The 27,600-nt window shown below is 39.2% G+C and overlaps 1 protein-coding gene and 1 non-coding gene across 13 annotated transcripts in view; both read right to left on the reverse strand.

Moving 5' to 3' along the window:
* The window catches only part of Lar (tyrosine-protein phosphatase Lar), a 169,852-nt gene that overhangs the window by 30,438 nt on the left and 111,814 nt on the right, over nt 1-27,600 (reverse strand). For all 12 annotated transcript variants that reach the window (XM_089465717.1, XM_089465716.1, XM_089465719.1 and 9 more), the window contains one exon: nt 6,342-6,521. In XM_089465717.1, the coding sequence (XP_089321843.1) occupies nt 6,342-6,521 (180 nt within the window). The remainder of the gene's footprint in view (nt 1-6,341; nt 6,522-27,600) is intronic.
* LOC149270019 (U1 spliceosomal RNA) lies at nt 9,879-10,044 on the reverse strand. The gene has a single exon (XR_016269572.1). It is a non-coding gene; the product is annotated as a U1 spliceosomal RNA (small nuclear RNA).

Raw genomic sequence — 27,600 nt, forward strand, 5'->3', positions numbered from 1 at the left:
CACGACAAGTGGGCCAACCAGTCAGCCTGGCCCAAAAGGGGGCGTGGCCTGTAATGATGGGCATAGCAATTAAAGTTATAGTCGCATGGTTATTTTTGACGGGTCTGCTAGTGTAGAGTGGAGAGTGGAGAGGCGAACCTGAAGAGTGGAGAGAGGAGGATCAGGGTCTGGGCCTGTTTTTAAAGAGGCTGCACAACTGTGGCCAAAAGCTTTGTAGTTGAAGTTTAACAGCGACTTGAACACGGAAAAGCACATAAAAATGCCAAAAACAATGCAGACAGAGCATGAGAGCGGAGGGACAGAGAGGGGGCGATAGAGGTAGGTGCGTGTGTGCACAACAAATGGACAGAGTGAAGAGACTGCGACAAGGTGTATTCTTTTACGACAATGGCCAAACATAAAGCTGAAACAGTTCCATAGAAGCTTACGACATGGGCATTACGCACTTAACAATGAATCGCCGCAGTTAGGATTTAAGAGTTAGCTACTTACGGGACAAGGTAGTTGCTTAAAATATATCTACGGAATCACAGTATACAGAGAAAAGCAAAACTCATTCTACAATATAAATATTCCTAACTAGATTTTAGATAAATTGAGGTATAAAAACTCTGAAATTAAGTTTTGCTTTATGTTTATTATTTATGCGGAGTAAACAAAGGAGTTTAATCAGAGGAGATACTGAAAACCAATTTTCATTTTATATTTCTCTAACTAGATTAATTCATGTATAAGAACTCTTGAGCCTCTTAATTTCATTTAATTTTTCTAATTAATATTCAACTTTTACGTATATGTATTTGTACAAATTCCTTAACTAGATTTCATATAGAAATCTTGAAAGTTTTAGCCTTAGCAAAAACATTGAATTTCGTATTTCGTATAGCAGTATATTTTGTATTCTTCCTTGCACAAATGGGGATTGAAAAATAATAAAAGGTTTTTAAAAACGTCTGTTTAGCACGCTAGATAAATACTAATATTTTTTATGTTATTTTGACTTTAACTTTTTTTATATACCTATTCCACTCTGCCTCTCTCTTCGCTCTAGACGACTGCTATCAAATCTCATGACATTCGCAAAGCTACCCCTAATGCTTCACAGTGACTTCAACTTGTGCATTATATTTCTCAATTATTCTGCCTATGCGCATATTTTCTTTCTGCATCTAAACCCTTGCCAACAGTCCCATTTGCTGCCGTGCTTCGTCTGAAGTAATTCCACTTTGTGCTCCTGTTAAGGGCTCTCCAGTTGATTTTTCACTCAATTCCCTGGCTTGTCATACAAATCATTAAGTGCTTGCGACTTGCCACTTGTCGCATTCAATTCGAGGAAGGCAAAGCCCCGTGACAAGGTATTACTCCGTCCTAGCAGCTCTCTGCGAGCCGTAAGCTTATTGGCCATTCCACGTGCTGGCCATTAAGACAATTGGCCAAGCAAAACCAATTTCTGATAAGCCTCTTTTGCTTAAAAGCCAAATTATGGTATTTGAAAAATATTCGCTATAGCTTTGCTCTCCCTTTCCTTTGCTGTTTGCTTTGCCTCTTTTGCTTCTGCCTCTCGTGTTGTTTTCGCAATAAGCAGCCCGCAGCCCACAGCCCCCGCCCAGCAGTTCGGTTATAAAGTAATTTCCCCAGACGCATCGAACCCTTCTAAAAAAGAATAGGAAGAAGCAGCTGCAACTGGGGCGAAAGGGGCAGTGGGATCTGGATTGGAACATGGTCAACACAACACGGGCACAGTTGAGGTGCCTGGTTTTCTTTTTATTATTTCTGTTGTTGTTGTCTTTTTTTATTGAACAAATGCCCTCTGGGACTATTTGGCGGCCATCGAAAAAATAAAGGTATTATGCTCAATATTATTATCGGGCTTCGGTCCGTCCGTCCGACTGGCTGTCTGTGGGACTGTTCGACTGGCCGCGTGCAGACGAGCCTCTGCCTCAGCATGGACAAAATTAACTATCAACGGCAATGCGGCAATGCCCCGAAGTAATTTTAAATAAAATATTTATAAACGTATTTGCGCATTGAAGTGCGACCGATGTCATTTGCCAGAGCGTAGAAAGAGACAAACCCGATGCAGATCCGCCTTCCACCACGACTCAGTTTATACCCTTTTTGCAGGGACTTTCGTTCAGGGACTTGGCTCTAAAAACTGTCATTCAGTGCACATCAATGCAAATGGCGCGCAATTGTTATAAATTTTTATATTCGATTTGAAATTATCAATCAGCGCATCGGAAATTGACTCAAAGAGTGTTTTACCCCTGCCCCTCTCCCTGTTTTAACCATTCCTTTTTTGGTTTCACTGACAGCTGATAGATTTGAAAACATGTTTCCCCCGAGAGCTGCTGCCTCGAATGATATTCAGTCCTTTCAATTTGGTCTCTCTCTCTCTCTCTCTTTCTTTTTCTCTGTGCTCTGTGCCAAGGCCCGGGCCAATTAATAATTGCCTTATGCATTGCGTATGCATTAACCGTCTGAGAAAAAGGATCCGCAGTAATCATATTAACGAGTCTTAAAGCAAATGGGGCGTGACCGAAGGCGTAAAATGATTGCAACTATGACAAAGACAACAGAGAACATGGCAAAGGCAAACCCAAGTGAAGGCAGCCCGTGGGGTTTTATTAAAATAATAAAGTTCTAATTTAATTATGAAGCAGCAAGCACAAAGCACAGAGACACTGAGTCGAATTGGTAGGAGGAAGAGCGAAGCGGTGGAGGGGCAAGTTACATACTTTTCATTTTGATAACTCACGTACCCCTCCCGAGGGCCCTAATTAGCAGGCGACGGCCGTATAACCGAAAAATCAAGGCGCCCTCAAGCTGTTCGGCCTCGGATAGGGGTTTGTCGGGTTTGCGGCGGACGGAGTGGTTTGCGAAATAAAGGACCATAAAGTGCTAATTGAATAAAACGGCACATGACTTGCATAACTTATTATCAAAAATACGTATATATTATCTATATGTATGGGTGTGCATATAGACGATATTCCCGCTGGCCCATCATTTCTATGCAGGTCAGAGCTGAGCAAGAGGCGAAGCAGAAATCCAACCCGTCCGCGCCCCAAGCATAAATTTATTTCATTTTCATAAATTTAAAACGTACTTTAAGACAAAAGCGAGGGCGAGCGAAGAACCAGAGTAAGCAGGTTGCCTGGATGTATATATATAATATATATAGATGTGTATGCGTGTGTGGGTGTGTGTGTGTGGCAGCAGAAGGCGCCACTTAGAGAGCTTAAGGGCGCCCAAAAGGATATTTAGCTGGCGGAAACATTTTTACGTTTCGTTTAACGTGCCAAAGATGGCAACCGGGCGACCGGGCGACCAGCCAAAGCCCGGCTATCTCCTAGCCAACCGAGCCCGCCCACCTGCTGTCAAAAGTCTGTGGGCAGAAGTTGAGCGGCCCACGTAAAACTAATTTAACCCGCAACGTTCCACGGACACTTTTGTTCGTGTTACGCTAAATTAGTCGACCTGCCGCCCAAGCCGCAACCAAAAAATAAAAAATAAAAAAAACAAGAAAAGAAAAATAAATGAATACAAAAGCGAAAAACGAAAATTTTCTGTTTCAGCTGAAATAGAAATACGAATAACAACAACAACAATGGCGAGCGGAACATACTCTACTAATACCATAAAAAATTATTTTACCTTGGGGAAATTTTTGCAACAGTTTTTAATTTGTAATGCGCTACGGCCACTAAAACAAAGTGGTTAGTTCTTAGTGGGTAATTGCAACTGGCCATGGATGTAGGGTATATCAATTGACATAGAAGAGTTGCCACGACTCGTTGGCGTTCGGATATTCAACCTTCAAAGTTTTGAGAATATCTAATTTGGCAAAAAAACAACTCACAGAAAAACGAATCAGAAATTGGATTACCAATTAAACTGATTTAAACTATGAAAGAGAAGTGAACTAGACAAGTAAAGGAATATGCCATGAATTGCTCATATGAAAAAACAGAGAAAATTGAAAACAGACTACAAGACAAGGATAGATGTAAATTCTGTGAAATGAAAAAGATTAGGGAAATAAAGAACAGATAAAGAAAAAGTGAAATGATTAATAGCTATTCGATTTTGGTGAATGGATTATATAACAACTAAATTTAGTGAATTTCCAAGAGCTAAGAAAGCAACTTGATAATTGAAGGAATATTCCGAGAATTTTTCATATGAGAAAAAGAGCAAGTTGAAAACAAACTAAAAGAGAAAAAGAAAATTTTCTGAAATGAAAAATATTAGTTAAATGAAGAACAGAAAAAGAAAATGAAATGATGAATACGATTCTGGCGAATGAATTATAGCCCAACTAAATCTGGTTTGTTACCAGAGCTAAGAAACCAACTAGATGCTTGAAGTATTCGTTGACATGCCCGGACTTTCTCAGATGAAGAAAGAACAAAATAATAAAACAAAAATATATGTTGTATGGAGAGTAGAACAGAACAGAGATCAGTAGAGACGAATCCATCTAGAAGAAGGAAGAATTTGATTAAGTTAGCTATTGAATAAGACGAAGACTTTTTAATAGACTGAGCAAATGAATAGAAAGGGTAGTTGGAGGTGATAAAGATTGATAATTGTATAGCTCAATCGAAACTTCTTGAATTCGCTAACATTCTATATTTCCTAATGCATACAAATTCAAAATATAATTTACCTGCCCACTGAAACGTCTGTTTAGTCGACCTATTCAGCTGCCATTGCAGGGTATTCAGCTTTTGGTCGAAGCTGGCCGAGGGATTCTGCGTGTCGACGACGAGTCAATTGTTTAGTGGGCTGTCATTAAGCGAGCGTCCATTTCATTAGCATTGCGGCCAGGTTTGCGCCGACGGGCCACTGCAGCCCCAGGCTCCTCCGCCCCCTCCGCCCCCTCCGATTTTTACTATGCCCAACACGTTTTGAATTGTTAAAGCGGCTGCCGCAGACCGGACCTGTCCGGAGCTCGGCTTCCGGCTGTGGCGCCGTGTCCGGGTCAGGGCCAACAGTTGGCCGCTGATCGGCTGGACGCGCTGTCAAGAGCATTTGCAATTGAAACGCGAAGAGTTAGGCCACGCCCACCCTTCTGCTGCCCCCTGCTTGCAAATACAATCATTGTTATAGAGGCTGTCAGCGCGACTGTCGCGGCCATTGATGTCATTTTAAAAGGACTCTCCTTAATGCATATTAATGTCAATATTAATGCCAATATTTGCCCTTCTAATGAGCGTCCATGCAGTGCCTGCCGTTGACAGCTTTGTTAGTTTTTCAATGCCGTTTGATGTGTCCGCTTTATCGAGAGCGCCGGCCGTCGTAATTAGAAATACCTGCTCCGAGAGAGAGAGAGAAAGGGAGAGCTGAAACCTGAAGCGTCGCCTGATTAAAGGTCCTGGCGAAATTCTGTTGACATTCGTAAAGTTTTCTACCTAATAAGATCTCAGCTAGCTGGCTCATAAAACAGCCGCAGCTGCCCAGGCACTGAGGGCTGAACAGCTCCTGGCCTCGCCTTAAAGGACCAACTTTGCCATTTGTCAGCCGGCTTAGAGAGAGCAAGAGAGCGAGAGAGGGCGCAGCAGAGGCTCAGGTACGCAGCAGCTGGCAAAAGTCAAACGTTAACTAAGCGCCGAAAAACTTGTGACACAAAATGCGCCCAGGCATAAGTAAACTCCTAAGAAATTCAAATGAGCGTAAGCGCAAAATACTAAAAAAAAAGTTGGAGAGAGTGAGTGAAAGAGATAGAGTGAGTGTGAGGGCAGTAAGGCAAAAGGTACGGCAGAGGCTAGAATTTAAACAAATGAAGTCGCTCTACAGCGACTCAATAACTTGAGAAATATCCTGGCAACGGAATCTCCTTTTTTCTTAACGCACTCCTTCTAAACACATCAAAGAAAGGGCCGAAAAGGAATATATACATACGATATGACATACGGAAAGGAATAAGCGAGTTCTGTTTCAACTTTAAAATAGAAGAGGTTGGGGCAGTTTGTAACAGTCATAACTAATATATGAAATGAATTTAGGAAATGCTTCGCACTTGATTGTGACACAGATAGAGCCAAAATAGCACAAAAGACAAGCGAGTAAACCTGAGTGACTTTGTAAACCCTTTTCAGTAAATTAATAAATTGATATACTTTCAAAGTGATTCAAGGTAAATATCTCAATTTTTTTATATCCTGACCTCATTGAAAACAGAAAATTTTTTGTAATTCTTTCTAAATAAAAGAAAATGTATAGATTTGCTTCTGTGGTCTCATTTTTATGCGTGAATACTTTCCTTAACCAAATCAAAGTATTATATTGCAAGCATTAATAATCACAATCTATGCACATTAAACTGTTCGACTTACCATTGTTAATGACATAGCGTGGATTGGTCATATCCACCTTGGTCTGGTTAATGATCCAATAGATGGTGGGCACCGGATTGCCAATGGCTTTGCATTGCATTTGGACGGTGTGGCCCACCTCGATGACGCGTGTGCCCGGGCCCTGCGTTATAACCGGAAAGCCTGCGGGTGTTTTATCGCCTGTAACAAAAAAGAAGAAAACAACAAAATTTAGTAAATGTTGTATAGTTAAAAAAGAAAAGAAAAAAAAAAAAAACATAGAACAGAGAACCGGATTTAAAAATTATGTTGCAGCATTTTCCCTTGTGACAATTTCTTTTGTGCGGCACACTTTAAGGGCTTGGCATTCACATTTGCAGTCGCTGCTGCATTCGCATTCGCATTGTTTGGGTAGTGGGCGGGGCACAGTTTAAAGCAAATCCACAACTGGCAGCCAAGTGGCGGCTGTTTCCACTCTTCCCGACTGCATCTTTCAAATGAACAAAGCTCATTTACATTTTCCAATTAAATCCACCAGCCAAGCAGCCAGGCAGCCACGCAGCCAGGGAGACAGGCAACAGCGGCGCTCTCCACACCAGCCCCCCAGCCACGCCCTCGTCGTCGCTTTTAACAGCCAACTCCGGCAGCTGGCATTGCACATCTGCCGGATGCTGTTAGCGCTCCCACGCTCGGCCTGCACCCCGAGGGGCACAGCTGTGGGCGCCATAGGGGTATGCCAACTATTTAATAAGCTATGTAAATCACATAAATATCTCGTATCGATCAGCCATATGCAAATTATATAATAATGCGAGTTTAGGTCCACAAAACTTTTATACTTTGCTGAATGCTTAGTCGTTGATTGCATATATTTTCGTAAAGTTGTTCACTGTGCAGATTGTCTTAAATTAAAGACCTAACGTTGAAAATGTGCAAGGAAAGGGGGTATTCTCGCTTGTAAGAACGAATGGAAGCTGCATATTTTTAATATTTATTACATTACTATATATATAAGACTAAATATGGCAAGCAGCTTGATTGTTATCTGCTTTTTATCGATAACAATCGTAGCTATCGTTATCGATCCTCCGTATACGTAATATAATATTTATTTATTTCAGTATCGGCAGTACTTTAACCTATAAATTAGTTTTAATATTATCATGATTAATTTATAAACTCTAACAATAAATAATTAAATAAAGTTACTCTAGTTATCTAGTCGCACTTATCTGCTCTTAGAGAGTATGCAAATTCGTTGAGTTCATTCTTTCGGTTCGACTTGTTGTTATTATTATTGTTTTCATTTGCGCTAAAAACATTTAACAGATGCAACATCTACAATAAACAGAACACGAGTTAGCTGCAGCACACGAGTTAGCTGCAGCACTCTGTTAGTTCTGTCCCTCGCTCATTCTCCTCCCTCTCGCTCATATCCTGCACTCCTTCAACCCTCACTTATCCTGCACATTTTCTTACCAACAGACAGATTTTCGTTGTTGTGTGTTTGTGTTTTCAGCGTGAAATTAAAATTTAACAGAGGGACAAAAAACGCAACTCTGCATATGTATGCACTATAATGCACACACACACACACACACACAGCATATATACATATGCATAAATGCAAAAATAGGAAGAAGCAGCGCAACAATGGCAACATCAGCCGCAACAACAACAACAACAACAACAACATTGATGTTGACATTTGACGTCGGCTCTCAGAGTTCTCTTTTATCCGTTAGAGTCTCACTGCTGGCATTTACAGGCGGTTTTTCCTGCCCCTGCCCAATGGCACGCCCTCTTTTTCGGACGCTTTATTTATTATTGCAGTGTCGCTGCTTCCCAACTGCATAGCGAAAAACAACAACAACAATAACAAACCTGACTGAAAACTGTGCCAAAATTAACAAATAAAACTTTTTATTAAACAAATGCACAAAAGTGTATTCTACTTGTTTAGCTTGTGTGTGTGTGTGTGTGTGTGTGTGTGTGTGTATGTGTGAGCGGTGGGTTTTGTTGTGGGATACAAGAGAATATGACAAACAGACAGACGAACAAACAACATACAAAGTACAAAAGCTGAGCGCAAATATGAAGTTGCATTTCTAGACAGAAAGAGAGAGAGAGAGAGAGTGAGAGAGAGAGAGAGAGGAATGGAGGGTAAATACCAGATTTTTTCACTAAGGCAAAAGGGTTATAAAATTTTAGTGGAATCGTAAACCCATGTAAAATACACACACACATATGGAATATACAACATAGTTTCATCATAAAATATATGTTCTATTATAAAACTTTATAGGGCATCGCGGAGGGAAAGGGTTAGGTGTATACGATTTGAAGTGCATTTTTGTTTTTGGACTAACATCAGCTCTGTGGAAATGCAGAAAGAGAAATAGGAGATTGATTTACCATTTATTCAATGCTTTGGATTATTAAAGAGTTTTATAAATGAATTTCCCTTGGCTCAGTATTAAGAGTGAGAGGGAAAGAGATGGAATACATATTTAACATAAAATAAAATTAATATTAAATAGTTTTCAATTGTTTTTGGGAACACTATAATAATGCGTTTCGAAGATTAAGATTACAATTTTCGTAGATCTCCACCTTTATATAATTTATTCCTATTACGGGTTACAATGCGCTATAAACCTAATTTTTTGTTGTTTTCGAATCTAGGGACTGCCCCTAATGTTTAACTAACAAGGTATTCGCTAAACTTTACTCAATCAAATGCCACACATATTTTTGATCCTTTTTGCTCCATTTGGCCATTGGAATTGATTAGCAATTCGATAATGCTAGATGCTTAGAACAGCAACAATAGGCAAGAAAACGCAGTCAGAAACTACGTATTGGAAAATGTAAACAGCGAAAATATATCGGATGTGCAACTGGACATTATTAAGCAAGAAGTCTAGAATTTTATATTATTCATAAATACGAGAAAGTAATCGAAATATGAATCCGTTTAACCAAGGACATACATATTGCCTAGTGTCTAGTGTTAAGCTTACGATACACTGCCAACGGCAACAATCAGATATTGTGGGGGTCGGAAGAGTCTAAGCTATAAAGAAACAGGACCCAAATAAAGAGGAATTCATTCAGCTTCTGAACTTGCTTAAATGAAACATTAATCGATTAATTGCGAAATTTGTGAGCAAATCGTAAGTTGGAAAAGAGTAACAAAATCTTTAATGCTTATAATGTTACCAAAAATAAGTGAAGTGTGGAAATTTTTTTCGAAGCAAGGAACGCAGAAGTATAGTGGCAATTTAGTCAAAAACAATTGAAATTGTGCAAAAATACAACCTGTTGGTTGTTGCTTCAGCGTTTAACTTATCTTAAGTAGTATTGACAATACAATGTGTTGAACATTGCGCACTGCAAAAAAAAAAAACATGCCGTTCGAATAATTAATATTTGGGGCTCGTGTTTCTATAAACATAGAGTTCGACACATTCCACACACTTTTGTAACACACATCATTCACCTCTTCCTCTAGCTTCTTTCAATCACTTCACACTTCACACTTTAACAATTATTAATGTCGGGACGGCGCGAACGCCATTCCCGGCTACCAAAAATTACACGCACGAGTTATTCACATTAGGAATAATCGCAGAGGTCAACTCAGCCGATAGTGCAATGACCAAGCCTCACTCCGGAGGAACCGCCTTCGTGATCACGGTTAACCTCTGCGCCAGGTAAGTATGCTTACTTCACCTTAGACTCAGGGTTACCTTGTGAAAGCAACTAAAACCAATTAAGAATTATAAGAATCTTGCATGAAAAAGTGCGCCCTGCGCTAGGCAATACTTTTTGATAGGACTTTGGTTCATAGCAGGCTACGAAATTTTGGTTTAATATGGTGAATGTTATATTTGGTAAAATTGTGATGTTATTTGTAAACTACAAATAATTTATTATAAATTGTTGAGAAGGTTTCAATATTATTATTAATGATATTTACGATTATTAAAGATACTAAAAATACATTAATAATAAATCCAGGCTGAAAACATTCTTTCCTTATCATTCTTTCTTTAAGTTTTAATGAGACTTTCCAAGACAAATATATCAAAACAAATGAACGGTTAGCAATATTATTTTAGGTTATTTAAGAACATGCAAATAATAACATTGCAAACATTTTTTGAGGTATACAATTTTTAATGCATTTCAGCATTGCATTCAGCTATTTCAGTTCCAGACTGTTTATATGCATAACATTATATAATATATCTGCTTTAGTTTGTATCCTTTTGTATCCTATTCTTTCTATATGTTTAATACTTTATTGTTTCGCTTTAAAGCGTGCATGGTATTATTTTTATTTGTTTGCAGTTCCTTTTTAAGCGCTATTCAAGCATTATGCTTGTGCAAATATTTGCCATTGTTCTAAACTAAAAATATGCACTTTTCCAGTGGCTCTCAGATGCGGGCCACATGCAGCATGGCCAGCATTGACACCATCGATAAAGCCAGCCAGCAACAACAACAAAGGTTAAAACAACTACAACAACGCCACACGCTGGTTTAACGACATTTCAGTTAAAGACTAAAGTTGTTGATTTTGATGTTGTTGCTGTTGGTGATAGTGACTAGCCCTTGGGTACATTGTTGTTGCTGTTGTTGTTTTTGTTGTTGGCTATGCGTTGCCAATTTTGAAAATGCAATGAAAAATTCGAAAAGCGAAGGACAGTGGAAAACTCAGAGCCTGGCCAACTGGCGAACACTTCATTTACAGCATTACGAGAAGGCGTCAAGCGACAAGAGGGAGAGAGGGCGAGAGAAAGAGAGAGGGAGAGGGAGAGGTAGTGCAGACAGCAGCCAGCACATCGCTGACCAAATGCAACGCGTCAATGCGTGTTGGGTGTGCGTGTGTGTTGTGTGTGCGTGTGCATTTATTATAAAGCCAAGCGACATAGAGCGAGCGAATGAGAGAGATGACGAGAGAGAGAGAGAGAGATAGAGAGAAGGCTGCTGCTGTCGTTGACTGCCAAATTCATGTGGCTTTTCATGCATTTCAATTAAGCCGCTGCGAGTTGGTGGTGGCTGCTGCGAAAAGTGTTGGAAAATGTGCGAACAATGTATGCAGCAGGAGCAGCAGACATCACGATGTAGCAGAGTGAGAGCGGGAAAGAGACAGACTGAGGGTGAGGGAGGCAGACAGCCAATTCTGTCGCTTTTAATGAATTAGCTAAGTCGTCTCTTGACTTGTGTCGAGTGCCTGCACCTGGTCACACTTTGCTTTCATTTCGTTTTATTGGGATCAAACACACTCACTCACACACACACACACACACACACACACACACACACACACCACTCAATAGACTGTCTTGGCGGCGATAAACATCATTAGACGGCACAAAAGCGACGGCACATAAAGCGCTTTATTTGCATGTTGTCTGCTTTTAGATGCCACTGACCCCCTCCGGCCGCCACACAATAAACAGCCATAGGCCAAGGGGGAGAGCTGGGCAGGCGGGGAGCCAGTTGTACAAAGCATACGCCCAGGTGGCAGGTGTTTGCATTATTGAGTCACTTTGAAAGGCGCATTTTCACGCCGCATTTTTTTTTTGTTCTTACAGTTTTACTCTGATAAATATGCTGTTTACCCAGGCTTGCCAGAAGGCTCGCACAGAGGTGGTGGAAAATGCTTGTAATACCCTACCCAATGCGATTCACACATTTTCTGGCTAGCTTTGAAACACGCATGCGAATAGAAACTCATTAATTTAGTTTATTAACTATATTATTGACAACATTTATTGAAACTACAAGTATTAATAATAAGTCAGTTTCATGTATATTGCGTATATGTATCTTAATTAGCCAAAATAATTGAATATAGGTAAATACTATACTCGTCGAATATATCTTTAAAGACTTATCATATAGATGAGAAGAAAAGAAAAAATCAGCACTGTTCCCAAATAAGAAAGATATCAAAAAGCCAATGATAAAGCACTATGATAAAGCACTAGTATAAGTCTATGAGAATTTTAATATATCAGTGACAAGAAAAGTATAGAAAATATATAAAAATTTTCTGTATTAGAATTGAAAATGTCTATATATTTATGGAATCAGTTTAATTATTCCATTCAGCTGATAATGAATCATGCGCACTGGCTGATTACATCTAGTGATGGCAAACAAAATTTATTAAACGATTTTTTAATGACAAGCTAGGCGATTATTGATTTTAATAAATCTACAAAGCATCAACATTTTTTTTTTTTAATATTTTTTTAAATGATGTATTGTAAGCATATTTATTAAAAGCTTAAAAAATATATGTAAATATTTATAATATTTATAAATCAAGGAGTCAGAATAAATCAGAAAGTTATTAAGGTTTCACTTATCAAATGATTAATCGTGACATCTCTAGTTGCAGTTGAACAGTTATCGAAAATAAGTAATTAATTTTCAAGTTAATTTTAATGCATTTAAAGAAACGACATAGCTATATGTCGGAAATCATAAGAATTTTTGAGCACCGCAGCTGTAAGAGCATTTCGTAATCGGCTTTACGCATTATACCAAAGGCATTTCTTTATGCTCGAGCTGACTTCGTTGTGTGTGGAAAATATTTTAGAGACGCTGAAAGCGAAAGGAAACAACTACAGCAACAGCAACAAAAATTGCTCTGAAGTCAGTTTAAAGAGACTTTGTGACTTTCTGACTTTGGGCTTGGGCTTGGGTCTTCGTCCTAGTGGCGGTCCTCATTCCAGAGCTGAGCTGCCCGAGCTGTGCCTTTAAGGCAGCCAGCAACTAGCCACAAGTAAATTTACATATTTTAATTATTCATGCATTTTTAAGATTGATAAGAGGCGCCTTTTTTACCACTCGAACAGAGCTTGTGGCAAGGGTCGATGGCGGCTGGCTGCCTTGACTCCATTGGCAACTTAGAAACGCCATTTTTGCCACAAGTCAGCATCTGAAAGCATTAGCTGGACTCTTAAGACATTTGCATCGAGTTGTTGCTATAGCTAAATTATTAAATAGCTGAAATGGCAAAAGTATGGATTGCAATTTGTGAAATTCAAATTCAAGTCGAACAATGCGGCATAAACTGAAAATGTTGCCAAGGTGTTGAGCTAAGTAAATTGATAAAATATCTGCACATGCCTGGAACAAGGATAAGGCTCTGCAAGGGAGCGTGTACTTTGCCTAATGGCAAATGGATTATACACTTGAAATTGTAATACTCTTGTCTTTGGCACATGTAGTACACTCTCCTGACATTTCCTTGGCTGCTGTTTAAACGCGCTTTCTATTCACTCGAAAACTTGGCGACAACTTTTCTGTGGGGCGATTATGCAGAAAACTTTGTGCGACCAGCAATTGAAAACAAATCAAAGCAAGCCAAGCCAAGCCAAGCCAGCGCAGTCAACAATTGTCGCGTTGTTCAAATGTATTTATAGGCCTCGTCGAAGCCTCTTGAGCAAACACAAATGCTGCCAGCTTAGCAAAGTTGCAAACCCAAAGAAGTATCTGTGACAAATTCCAAACAAAGCATGCTTCAAAATTGAGTGTTTATTGTGTTAAGTACACACACACACACGCACACACATACAAAGAAGGAGAGAGAGAGAGGAAGCTGTCGGATAGAGTGAAAAGTATGTGACGCCTGTGGCAGCAGAGTAAATAAGCAATTTTTTTGCTTTTGCTGTTTTTTTAGTGGTAGCTGCCGGAAAAAGGCAACTGGCTGAAGATGTTAGACAATGCCAACAATAAAGCCGCAGGCACGACAAAAAAAAAAAAAAAAAAAAAAAAAAAAGGAAGGGAAAGAAAACCCAACACAGAGGGAGATGGAGCATAAGGAGAAGCTATAACAAAGTTGCATCCGCAAGACGCCAGACAGACATTTGTGGGCAGTCAACACTTCCTGCACACTCTCCCCCTCTCCTCCTCTTCCCATCTCCTGTCTCTATCTCTCTCAGTCATTGTCTCTTAATCTGCCTGTCTTTATCTGCTGTCTAGGCGTGACATCAAGCAGCCCATTGATCAGCCTAATGAAGGGCCAACGTTTGCCTAATTGCTGTCGCTTCCAACTCCTCCTGGGCGAGAGCAAGGCGATATGTATATACTACACATCTTATACTGCACTTGGGCGAGCACTTCGCTTGCAGCACAATGGAGGAGTCGAGTGAGTGAGTGGGCCTCAAGGACTGCCCAAGTAGTCCCTAATGATAGTTAATAGTTATGTCTGCTACCAAATTGATTGTGAATAAGCGAAGATGGGGTATGAGGCGATTCACAATGGATGTAGAATGAAGCACAATGTGAGCTGAACTCGAGTGGCTCATAAACAGGAGTTGGCTTTCATGTGTGCCAAAGTGGCGAAAGGGACTTGCTATTGAATACGGCGGCTATTCAGCAAACAATAGCTGAAAATATTTCATCTACGATGCTTAACAGACATGGGACACTTGGCTTTAATTAGGCTGTGCTCAAAGCCGATCATCGAATAAGTAATTGGAAGTGAGGCTGATGTAAAACAGACCTAACATATATGTACATAAGCTATACTACATATATATGTTAAGGTTTTAAGTACTTTATCATGATCTTGAGGATCCTCAAACTTAAATATGCAATGATGATTTTCTTCATTTCGAAAAAGATTTGATGCATCTGTCTGGCCAGAGGCAAGCTTAAAGAATGTTCGCACTGCTTGCTATATATATGTATATATATATTTGCAATATATATATTTGATGCAGTACCCACATCATGTTGTCTAATACAAAATGCAGTACAGTTGCGACCATAAAATGTTTACTGATTACAGTTATAGGGCAAGAACTTGGCAGGGGTAACAAATTTTGCTGACTCGCTCACTATGGCCCTGTCTTCCTCTGTCTGGCTGTCTGTCAGTCAGTATCTCCCTCTCCTTCTCCCTCTCTCTCTAGCTCTGTGTGATAACTGACGGCCAAGCTGACGAAAGTGGATGTATGTATGGCAATGGCTTCTTCTGCTGCTACACAGTTTGTCTAACTGTCAGTGCATTCGTGATAGTTGCATGTGTATCCACTGACAGGCGACATGCAGCATAGTGTGCAAGCGAGAGCGGGAGAGAGAGAGAGAGAGTGAGAAGGTGGCTTACATCTTATTAAGTTTGCATTACGAAGCGGCTGTCCGGATGCTGGTCTGGTCGTCGTCTTCTTAGATGCCAGAGTTTCAATTTCGCTGCCCAGGCCATGCGCCTGTCGAAGACGATTTTAACATATATAGAAATGCAGCAAACTCTCATCTTCTATTACAATCTGCCTTGCTTTCTCCTCCTACCCCTTCTCCGCCTCTCTGACTGCTCACTACAATTTAATTTAATTTTTTTTTCTGCTTGTCGTAGACATTTGATAATGCTGCTCCTGTTCCTGCTGCTCCTGCTGCTCCTGCTGCTGCTGCTCGTCTGACTGACTGGGCAGTAAAATGTTGCCAGAGCGAATCTAGTGAGGCAAATGGCATGGAGCCACGCCTACTTTCTGCCCCCAGTTGTCTGGCCGTTATGCGCTAGCGCACTTTTATAAATTTTTAAACTTATGACTCATTTTTATGCATTTCCAGTGACTGCACACTGAAACAAATGTCTGCAAGGGCTGCGGAGGAGGCGGAGCCCAGCTACCAGTACGCCTCCCCCACACTGGCTGCTGCTACTGCCGCTGTTGCTCCTCTTGGCAGTCTTTGCCTAATGCGTTCTAATGCAACAATAAATCATTGGAAATCCATTTATATTGTCAACACAAGCCTGACAACTGGCGACTCGCATGCTCGAGGACCATTAAACGCCTGCTGGCATGCAATAAAAATGAAAACAAGCAAAACAAGTTAAGACAGCGTGGACCGAGCATAAACACCTCCGTCTTGTTGCTGACCTTATTAATGAGCCAACGAAATAAAGCAGAAAGTTAAAGCCAAATGGACAAGCAACCCGACAAAGGAATAGCCAAACCCAATTCAAGACGATCTAGAATCAAGTTTGACATGTTATAAAAGACCTGAAGAAATGAATTTGCTAAGTTAAGAATATATTAAATAGCATAAATATTTGAATAGCTTAAGGTAGGTCTTCAAGTTACTTAGAATTTGAAGCTACTTAAGCTCTCGGATATGATTAATCTGCATAGTAATTACGGAGTTTCACTAAACTTGTTAGGCAATAAGCTATAATATATTATTAAAACATATTCGCACATTTATCTTTATTATTTTTATTACATGGGCAATAGTTCAATTAATTATTATTATATTATCTTATTAGGATTATCGATTTTACTATAATTTGAATTCCATTAAATCGAATTTTAAAATAATAAATGATGGCTCAATATGTGTATTAAAATACCATTTATAATTCATAAATTCAATTTGATATACTGAAAAATATGGTCTTAATATTATATATGTATATATAGTTTATTTCTATATATTTCTATATTTTCCTGCAGCTTAAAATAGCTCTTTTGTGGTTTCCTAAGACTAAGCTGCTTTTCGGGTATATTTGGTGGAAGAGAATTCAATGCGAGCACAAGGTAAACAGATAAAGCACACATATATATGCTATACTTATATGTATATATACCCATATATGTAGAAAGTGCGCGAGATAGATAGATAGAAAGAGAGAGGTGAGAGAGGGAGAGCGAGAGAGAGATAGAGATAGAGAGAGTCAGTGGAGCAGACAAACAAAACAAAACAGAGGCTGAAATTAATAAATAAATTAATAAATTACAAATAATTTATCACGAAACTCACGCGTATTGGCAGGCAGTTGTTCTATAGGTATTTGTGTGTGTGTGTGTATGTGTGTATTGTTGTTGCTCTATTTGTTTGTGTGTTTCTTAATAAGTCTATTAGAGAAATGAAAATAAATTGCGTGCTTTCAGTCGACTGCCAGCTGGCAACGGGCAGGACACAAGAGGGGAGGGCTGGGCGGGGCAAGGCACGGCAGAGCGCAGAGCAGAAACCTAGCGACCCATCGATTGCCAGAGCTGCCAACTTGGACAGACAGCGTCAAAACAACAACAGCAACAATAGCAACAACAATGGCAACAACAAAAGCCAAATTCAATTATAAATGCGTGTAACAGACATTGACTCGGTGTGTGCGTATGTGTGCGCGTGTGTGTGTGTGTGTGCGTATCTGCCTATTACTAAGTGCAAGTGATTAATTTTTGACAGGCTCATTTGTTGTGCGATATTGAAAACAATCAATGCGAAATGTATGGGCACGCCTCCTAAATGGGCATGGATACAAACACACACAGGCATGAAGGTATATATACAGATATATATAAATACACATATATAGATACTTGTAATATATTGATTGACTCTCGCATAAAATATGTATAAATGCTGCGTGTTTTGGCCGCAAGTCAAGAAATTGATAAACAATTAGTATAAATATAGCATAAATACATGTAGATGGATATGGGCCAATAAAATGCGGCAAGCATCTGTCGAACATGGCTGCAAATGTAGTCAAAAACAACAAATAACAAAATGTGTGTGTTTGTTTCCTTTGGGAATAGGCAGCTGCTCAATATGCCTCGGAGAAGAAACCGTGGGACATTTGCATATTTGAATAACAATCAACGGATAGAAACATCACATTGAATACACATCTATAAAAAGGCAAAGGCATTTTGAGTTGAAAGAAGGTATGGCAAAAGGCATTGCACCAAGACAGTTAAAAGCTCCTCGGAGAGGAGTACGAAATTTCAGCTAAAAGTGGATTACTCAATTATATTTAGCAGCCATATTATCAGCTAATTTGTGTGTGTGTGTGTATTTTTTTTTTTCAGTGTAGCCTTTTAACTAGTTTTGTTTTTAGACAAATTTAACAGATGTCGAGTCGAGTTCTAAGTGCAACTGTCAACGTGTTCTACGTATTCCATTATTGAGCAGACTTAAGTGCAGCTGACAATGCGTTCGTTCGTCCTCTGCAGCTGCAGTCGAGAGAGACTGCCAACTTGTTTAAATAGTTTCTCTTGGTTGGCTCGAGTGGAGCTGCCCACTTGAGTCGGCTTATAATTGAAAACTAACTTGCTTAACAGGTTATCTCTGGCACCAGCTGGCATAAGCCTACTCAAGTGGAGCTGCCAAAATGTCTTCCCAAGGACACACTCCCAACTCAAATTTTACGTATTTGCAGAGCTATGCAAAGTGCCTCAAAGTGTGTTTTCGCAGAGGTGCCAACATGTTGTGTTCACCATGAGCCATGGCAAGTGCAACTGTCAACTTGTATGCTCAGTTTTCGTGCAATGAAATAAGGTCAAACAAATAGTTTTCCACTGTCAACAGAAAACCCAACTTGCTCTTAATCAATGTGGATGGATAGAGGAACTACCAATTCGACCCGATTGCTGTCAATGGAAAATAGGTGAAACAAGTGTGCTGCGAAGCTGAGTCTGAGATAATGAATTCAGTACAGTCGGGTAAGATTATGATCCAAATTTCAAGCGAATAAGCAGAGCAGCTTTAACAAAGGAAATATACGCTTCTCTTAGAAATCCCTAAGGCTTTGCAATATATTCTTATGAATTGTGGATTTTGTTTCTAGGCATATCGAAATGATTTAAATTTAAAAACGTACTCTTCTTAAAATCAACTAAACTTTGAGCTATTCTTTATTCTTGTGCAAAAGCAGCAGCCACCTTTACCTTCACCTCTACCTCTACCTCTTATAGCTCCATCATCACCTTTCTCCCTCTCGTATCTCTCATAGCTGCCCACACTGACCCGTCTCCCTTGTTATTTAGGTATTTCACGCATAAATCGCTGTATTTAATGCCTCAAACCCCACTCAATCGTTCGCCTGCCCTGCACTGCCATTCATCCAGCTGCTGATTTCTGTTTTTGCCCCGTTTCTTTTTTCATCATGCAGCACGTTTTTACGAGTATCTTTCGTGGCCCAAAAAGCTGAAATGTGCGTTTTGGGTAAAATTATGCCATAAGCCACGTGCTGCGTACAAAGCAGCAGCAACTGTAGCGGCAGGAGGAAAAAAAAAGAAAACCGAAAAATACCAAAAATTATATCGCTGGCTGTGCCCAAAACAAAGCACAGTGAAGCCTCTAGAAACCGCCGCGGCACGGCCATAATGCAAATTTATGATCAGAATTCAATTATGTGCTTATTGGAACGCAGCTGCTGTGCTGCGGCGTACTGTGGGTCCCTCCGCTGCTCCTACCTGTGAGCTGACTGTGTCCTGCTGGGCGGAAAAGGCAGTTAATGCTGCGCAGTTTAACGCTTAAAGCCAAAATGCTATGATTTACACTCGCACACGCATACACGCACACACACACACACACAGAGAGACAGACAGACACGCAAAAGCAATTGCATTTGTGGCTTAAAGTGCGTGGCTCGCATTTTACGAGGCGCCCACACACCTCGAAAAGGCGTGGCACTGGCGTCATTAAACCAGTTAACAAATAAATACTTTGCGGCCTCTCGTCACAGCCAAAGGGCCAAAAGGAACTGCTCTTTGCGACTTTACGACCTTGTAACGCTCCACAATTTTATGCCCTACACCAGGGAGTGCTGATGCAGCGTCGGCAGCAGAGGAACGTAGCATATTAGCTGCGGCACGGCATGCATGGCCCACAGTCAAGCTTAAGCTGGGCTAATGTTGCAGATAAAGGCAGGTAATGTAAGGAAATATATGGAGGATGCTAGGGCAGGAGTCGGAAAATATTTTATAATTATAGCGGAAATATTTAGAGAATGTGCGGCACACATAGCGCAGCAGCAGATCATTAAAGCAAATTGTTACGACTAACATATAGAAGGAAAGAATTTAATAAAATAATTAACAGCAGCATTAAATAAGAAAAAGCTCAAAATAAAAAAAAAAAAAAAAATATTTGAGCTGGTTCTATTAATAAAAAATAAAGTTTGGGATCTCTTCAATTTCATTACCGATTTGCCCGTACGAATGATTTGCAAAGGAGAATATAAATATTACATCAAGAGAGAAAAAAATGGTGAAGTGGGCAAAGCTTGTTAGATATTGAATAATAGCACAAAATACAAAGACAGGTAAGCAACAGAAGAAAGAGCTTTAGAATATGGAAAGCTGGCAGGAATATAATGATACATATAACGGAGAAATATAATAAAAAGTGTTATAATAGATGAAGCAATTCACCAATGGAAATATATATATGGAAATATTTAAAACATACTTAGGATGAGAAATTAATTGAATTTGAATTATAAATAATAAATAATTTTATAATATCCACAAAGAATAACATGAAGGACAGATAATTTGTTCACTAATAAACAACAATTATGGCTTATACAATTAATGCTTTTATAATATCTATAAATAATAATAAAAAGGCGCATGAGATGTATGATAAAGTTTAAGGATTTAACGAAGAGTAAACTTCTCAGCGGAATAACTTTCATCTCACTTGTCGCCCGATGTTTGTCTATACTATATGAATTCCTGCCAACTTTGACAACGGCATTTAGACCCTTTGTAGAGCATTTAGGAGGCTAGTTTAAGGAAACTGCTTTGACTGCGACTATTTGCTTTGTTTTATTGGCTGCCTTGTTTTGTGCCCCGGACCCTTTGGCCGGGCTTTAATTGAGCAGAACGCATAGTGCGAACACAGCTCGGCTCAGGCTGGGTGAAAGTTTTCCCACAGTTGATTTTATTTGTTAGCTCAGTTTTACGGGACAACGCGCGTCCATGTATAAATAATTTGAAATTAATTACATGTAACATGTTACTCTGTCTGTGTGGCCATTGCTCTGTTTGTTATTTCGTGTCGTGTTTGTTCTACTCCTTTGTATAGTTGCTGTCTTCTTTTTTGTTCAGGGAGTTATAAAATATATACGACTGTACGACTGACTATATATGCGTTATGCGAACACGAATGGACAAAAACTGGCCAGGCCAGTTGCCAGCTGCCAGCTGCCAGCTGCCAGTGCGAGTTTGAGGTTGACGACGACTGCTGCACACAGATTTATGGCATGCAATTAACAATGCTGGACATTAAGAGCAAATACAACAAGAGTCTCATATTGAGTGGAGAGCGAGAAGGTGTTAAGGACTACGAGTTATCCTCTACCCAATCAGATGAACATTGTCTCGATACGGTCAAGTGCCGTTTATAAGTTCAGAGGAATAACTAGTATATATTCATATTATTGTAGAATATAAGGAAACAAATTATGGGAATATTTACTCACATTTGATGCTAGAAGATGTGAGTATACTTCATATATACCAGTAGCAAATTGTAAATTCATTAAAATTCCCAAAATCTGTATTTAATTTTATATTTTTAATCAAATATATTCCCTGTGTTGTTATGGTTCTACTTTTGATGTACCGGTTCTACACTTAATAAATATATCCAAAAAAAAAAAAAAAAAAAAAATCAAATATATTATTTACAGTCTCTTCAACTTAGTACCTAGGCTAAGTAATTATTTTATATCAATTATAAGAATATATTTTATATCAATTAAGTATATCAATAATATTGTAATATTAAATATCGCAGAAATATTCGGACTTCCTATAAGAACTGTTCTTTCTATTTTTATAATACATGTAAAATTTGTCATATATTTTGACCAAGCGTTTCTCTCTGTCTTGTTCATAACTCGGGCTAATCAGTTAATCTCGCTTATGCTTTACGATATTATATAAGTTTAGTTCCCTTTGCTCATCCAAGCCAGCTGGATCTGTTGTTATCTCCTTTACAGGGTATCACAAGCAGTTACAGTTTACAAAGCCAATACATTGACAGCTAACGGAACGGACACGCGTGTACACACGCATACACAGACCCAGAGCGAGACACACACAGGCGAACACACTTTATAGCATACTTTTATGGGCAACCGGAGTTTTTATGCATTTTGCATTCGCATTGGGCTTAAATGTTTTTGAATTTAAAGTTATAATTAAAAAACTTTGGGTGCGCACGCTGTTGGTCATTTAATTGGCTCTTTGTTACGCTTGCCCCCATCCCTTCCTGCCCCTGATACCCTTCGCACGCTCATGTGCTGCTGCAATTGCTATTCAATGCTGCGCTGCCATTAAATCTTTCATATGTAAATGACATGTTAAACATTCAAATAGACTTGCATAAAGTTGCATAATTGCAATTTTACGTAAAGCGCGAACCACAATTTTCGCCAGCCATATAATTAAGTGGCAGCCCTTTGCTCATTTTTGGTAGCCCCATAGCTATCTAAAAGAGTGCGTGCCAAAGTGCGTGTCTGTGTGTGTGTGCGTGTATTATTTATGGGAATTATGCTCATTAAATGTAGAGCTGGCAGGCAACACTGTAAAGTGCATATTGCAACAGTCGGACGCCACAAAAGTATCCTATGAAATATTATCAAGTGCCATCAAAACAAATGGCATTTATTTTTGAATACTCCATAGAAATGGTAAGGTTCGATATTAAATTTTAAATAAATATAATTTACGGTGCATAAAAAGGAAATAGTAAAACTTTCGAAAAGTCTCTTGTTCTTATTTGGTATTTTATAAATTTATTTTTCTCATGCAACCTAAACGTTTTGCTGATAATTTGCTGTATTCGCAAACATCAATTCTTTATTCGCTGTGCATTAAAGAGTCAGGAGCTACTATCAACCATTTGCATTTGTTTGGGGTTCGCAGCATATTTTGGTTTATTGTTGTTTTAATTAACCGCTGCAAGTTAAATTAAGACAGTAACATGACAATAGCAATAAAACAAAAAAGCCAGGCTTGATTCAGACACAGAAACACACACACACTCAGACACATATGTAGGAAAGGGCATAAAGCCACGCAGACACACACGCGGACCATAAAAAATGCCGGAAATGCCGTTGAAAAAAACTAATAACCAAACGGAAATGCAGAAATGCACAGTTACATACATTTCCCTTCGCCGCTCTACAGCTCTCGCTCACTCACTGGCTATAGCTGTCTCGCTCTGAAGGTAACAACCATAAAGCTGCGACATTAAATCCATAACGCGAGCTGACAATCCGCAAAAAATTTAATTAATTTCATATGCACGTCGAGTTTTCAGGCGTTTTCTCCCTCCCTCTACCTCTCTCTCTCTCTCTCTCTCGCTATGCGTCTCGATGTACAGGTCATAGTTCTCTCTTCTTTTTTAATATACATATATCCAAAGAGTAATATTTTGGCGGGGTTTATTTGTTATTTTGCTGTTTTGGCATTCGCATTTCCATTTCTGCTTGACATCTATTAAATTTTTACTTTTTTTGTATCATTCAATGTTCAGTTGCTGCCCTTACCTATTGGTCTCTCTCTTCCTCTCTCTCTCTTTGTCTCTCCTTCCGCCCTCACGAACCGTTCGTTATTTTTATAGTCTCACATTTACATAATTAAATTAAAAACATTATTGGTCGCTTGCTTTTAGCTTTATTAATTTTTGTGCTCCATTTTGTTGCATATGTCAGCATTAGGGCAGCATTTTTCCTCCCATTCCAACATGTTAATTACATTGCCTGCTAGTTCATTTGATTAATATACTACTTTACGACAGAAAATAGACAACAATAGACAGCAAAAACAACAACTGAATCAATGGGGAATTCATCAGTGGTCGATCAGATTTAACTGCCCTCTGCTGAGCCTGTCCTTTGAGTACACGTTTCATTAATGCATTTCCTAATGTGCTTTCCGTATACGTATTTAATTATATGTTGAGAATCGAATATGGTCAATTCAGCTGCTTGATACTGAGGGGGAGACTATTTCGTTTGATGTAGTTTTCTTTATTAACTGTCTATGCTCTATTAGCTCACACATAAAGTTTCTAAACTTATATCATGAAGAACTATCTCTTGCTTAAATATCAGTTTCCAAATGTGTTTGATTAATTCCCAACTCATATATCTAAGAAACTCAGATTTGTTTTCAATAATTTAATCCTTTTATATACGCTTCATATATTATTATAAATGACCCTTATATAATTTAGAGTACATTTTGCATATTTTTTTTCGTTTGTATTATCCTACATACTTTATAGCCTCGAATGAAAGTTAACATAAATTTCGAGTTGTCAAGTGCTTGTGAACAAGGCTTTAAATATTATCTCATCAACTTTTACCCTATTTATTTATTTATTTATTTATTTATTTTTGTATAGATTCAACTACGCAGCTCTTGAAAATAAATATGAATTAAAAAGCTGCATTCATTTTATGCACTTTAAAGTGTGTTCTGCTCTGCTCTGTTCTGTGCTTATGGGGCAGTGGGCAGGGCAGTTGCCTAGCTCTTCAAAAGCTGATTTGCGATTAAATGCGCTTTTTAAATTGTTGTTGCTGTTGCTGTTGATGCTGCTGCTGTTGCTGCTGCTGCTGATGCGCACTTGGCGGATGAACAACTTGGCAAGTGGCATACAATTAATTGAAAATGTGGGCGCGGATGTTGGGTGTGGGTGGGTTTGGGTGTGGGTGTAGATATGACAACAACATTAAGCTCTTGGCAAAAGAAATGCTAAGCAATCAAAGCTGGGAAAAGTTGTTTTTGTTTTTTTAATATTAATTATAGACTAATTAACAAAATGCTCACTCAACGCTTCGTCCAGTCGTGCATGTGTGCGTGTCCGCTGCAGTGACAGCTGCAAGCAGCAGCAGCAGCACCAGCAGAACCAGCAGCAGCAGAAGCAGAAAAGAAACGAAAGTCACTCGCCAAGTCTATATTTAATTGCTTGCTCTTGCTGAGCGGAACAAAGTTGTTTGGATTGTGTTCGGATGGTTGTCGTTCTTGCTGTGCTTGTTTGTGATATGGACATCAAGCGAATGCGTAAATAAATGCTGAGAAAACTTTATAATTATGCTAATTGTGGCCACAAAGACAGTCGACAGTCGACAGTCGACAGTCGACAGTTCGCCAAAGCGGCCGAGTTTGACGTTTGGCAAAAAGCTTCTTGTTTTTAGGGAAGTAGCTGCAACCCGGCCAGCTTTCAGCCCAGCCGGGCATCCCCATGCCCTTCAACTGCTGCTAGTCCTCTACGGTGTGTGGGTCTGTCGCACTTGGACCATAGATATGCAAATGTAATTAGTTGCATGCCACAGCGGACGCACCGGACATGCAGGCGGTTACACGGCGCCAGCTATACGCTGCAGCGAAACAATTTATAGTGAAAATAGAATTAAAACCACAAAAGCAAAACATGCTAAACAAAACGACACAACAACGGCGCACAGAAAATAAAGAACAAAATAAGAGCAAACACAGAGCAAGAAAAGAAGAAAGCGATAGAAAAATGTACAAAACTGAAGAAAAATGCAAACTGCCAGACTGGCGGGAGTGGCGCACGGGCCGCGGAGCGGAGCGGAGTCGCTCGGCTAAACCAAGATTTATATGCAACAAAAGAATTAACTTAAACCATGTTCACTGCTTGCACATGAGCGACCTAAGGACACCCTGTAGAGCGCACACCATTAAGCCCAAAAGTGCTTACAAATTTAGCACAAATATGTAGCAAATGCAAAATGAATATTGTTTAATAATATGAGAATGGATGCTTATTGTTAATTAATAAATGTATTCAATACGATATCTGTGGCAGTCGTCAGTGAAGGATTCAGAAAGGAAAGAGAGCGTCCCCAATTGTTTGTATTTACTCAATTTGGCTATCAATGCAACTCTGGGTAATTACTTAAAGCAATCCTGCATTATCGATGGCACTTCAAGATAATACCACTACTGCCGATCGTTATATGGATAAACATTAGGTTGGAGTACCGCAATTTAACGGCCACTGGATACAAGAGGTGCATGAGTTCTTTGGTATTTCGAATAAGCCCTGGCAGACTTTCATTTATCTTAACGTGAGACATTTAATTTATTCAGTTTTCTTATAGTATTTTCTTCTCATTCTCTTAAGATAAATTCATTGTAATATTTTTAATACTGAAATACTTGGTCAAGAAATTGTGTAATACAGTTGAACAGCAACAGGCTGCATAGCTGCTGCGTAGTCTAGCATATATCACACACATATAGCATGCAGGGTAAAACTACAAAAAAGGCCAACATAATAAAGACGAAGTGGGAGGGACTCACAAGCAGAAGGCCAAGCGGCTAAAAAAATGTGCATAGATTTGGCCACAATGGCAGGCACACGACAGGAACCAGCGAGAATAACGTGGCCGAGAACAACAACAACAACTACAGCAACAACGACAACAAATTGCAACAAAGAGTGCTAGCCCAAGCACGACGCGTATAAATTTGTAATTCTTGATGCAACCGCAACGTTTATTAATTTAAAATTCAATTTAAAATGGTCAAGAGTCCGCCCCTTAAAAGGGGCGTGAGTATGTGTATGTGAGCATGTGAGTGTGGGCGTGTGAATGGGTGGCCTGTGTGTGTGGGCAGAATCAATAGATTAATGCAACAGCAATTAGTGTGATCGAGCGTCTAATTGTTTTTGCCACGGCAAAAGAAATTTAAATTGTTTGCTCTGGCTAAGGTCGAGGAATTATTAATCTAATGCCAGCTACAGCTACAGCTACAGCAACAGCCACAGCCACAGGGACAGACACAGGCAGGACCATAAAAAGCAGCAGCAACAGCAGCAGTAACAGTAAAAATGGACTCGCCATCAACTGCAACTGGACACGCTCAAGTGGGGAGAGTGGGGAGAGAAAAGAGAAAAACTCATGCTAAGAATGATGGTTGCTGTAGACGATGATATAGGGACAAGCACTTGATTGCGTTTACGAGTTTATAGAGCAGAAAAGCTGCATAGTTGACGAGGGGCGGGGCGAGGCGGTCCTGGTCTAACTGGGCGGAATTCAAGCAAACATTAAGTGAACTAAATAAGAAGCTAACTTATAAAATATATCAAATAGCAGACATATTATTATTACTTGCATTACTTGTATTATTTATACAGCATGGTATACAATTTAATAATTCATATATTGTTGCTACCCTAGCTAGCTAGCAAGTAATTTAATCTCATTACATTACGAAAATTTAATATGCATATATGATAAATGAATTTTTAATGATCATCGATAAAATATTCAAATATTTGGGTATACTTTACGAGAGTAGAGAATTCCCTAAACAGTATATATCAACTAATAAATAAATATTATAATATTGAATATTTAAATATTATAAAATTGAAAACAGTTTATTCAATTTGAGCTCAAACCAAGGCTATTATAGTGCCATGATATAATAGTTTCTGGTTTTCAGTTTCCTGCAAGGCGGGAGGATATCCGTTCACACAG

Source organism: Drosophila arizonae, chromosome 3 (genome assembly GCF_054131065.1).
Source record: "Drosophila arizonae isolate 15081-1271.41 chromosome 3, UAZ_ARI_1.0, whole genome shotgun sequence".
Classification (NCBI taxonomy): Eukaryota; Metazoa; Arthropoda; class Insecta; order Diptera; family Drosophilidae; genus Drosophila; species Drosophila arizonae.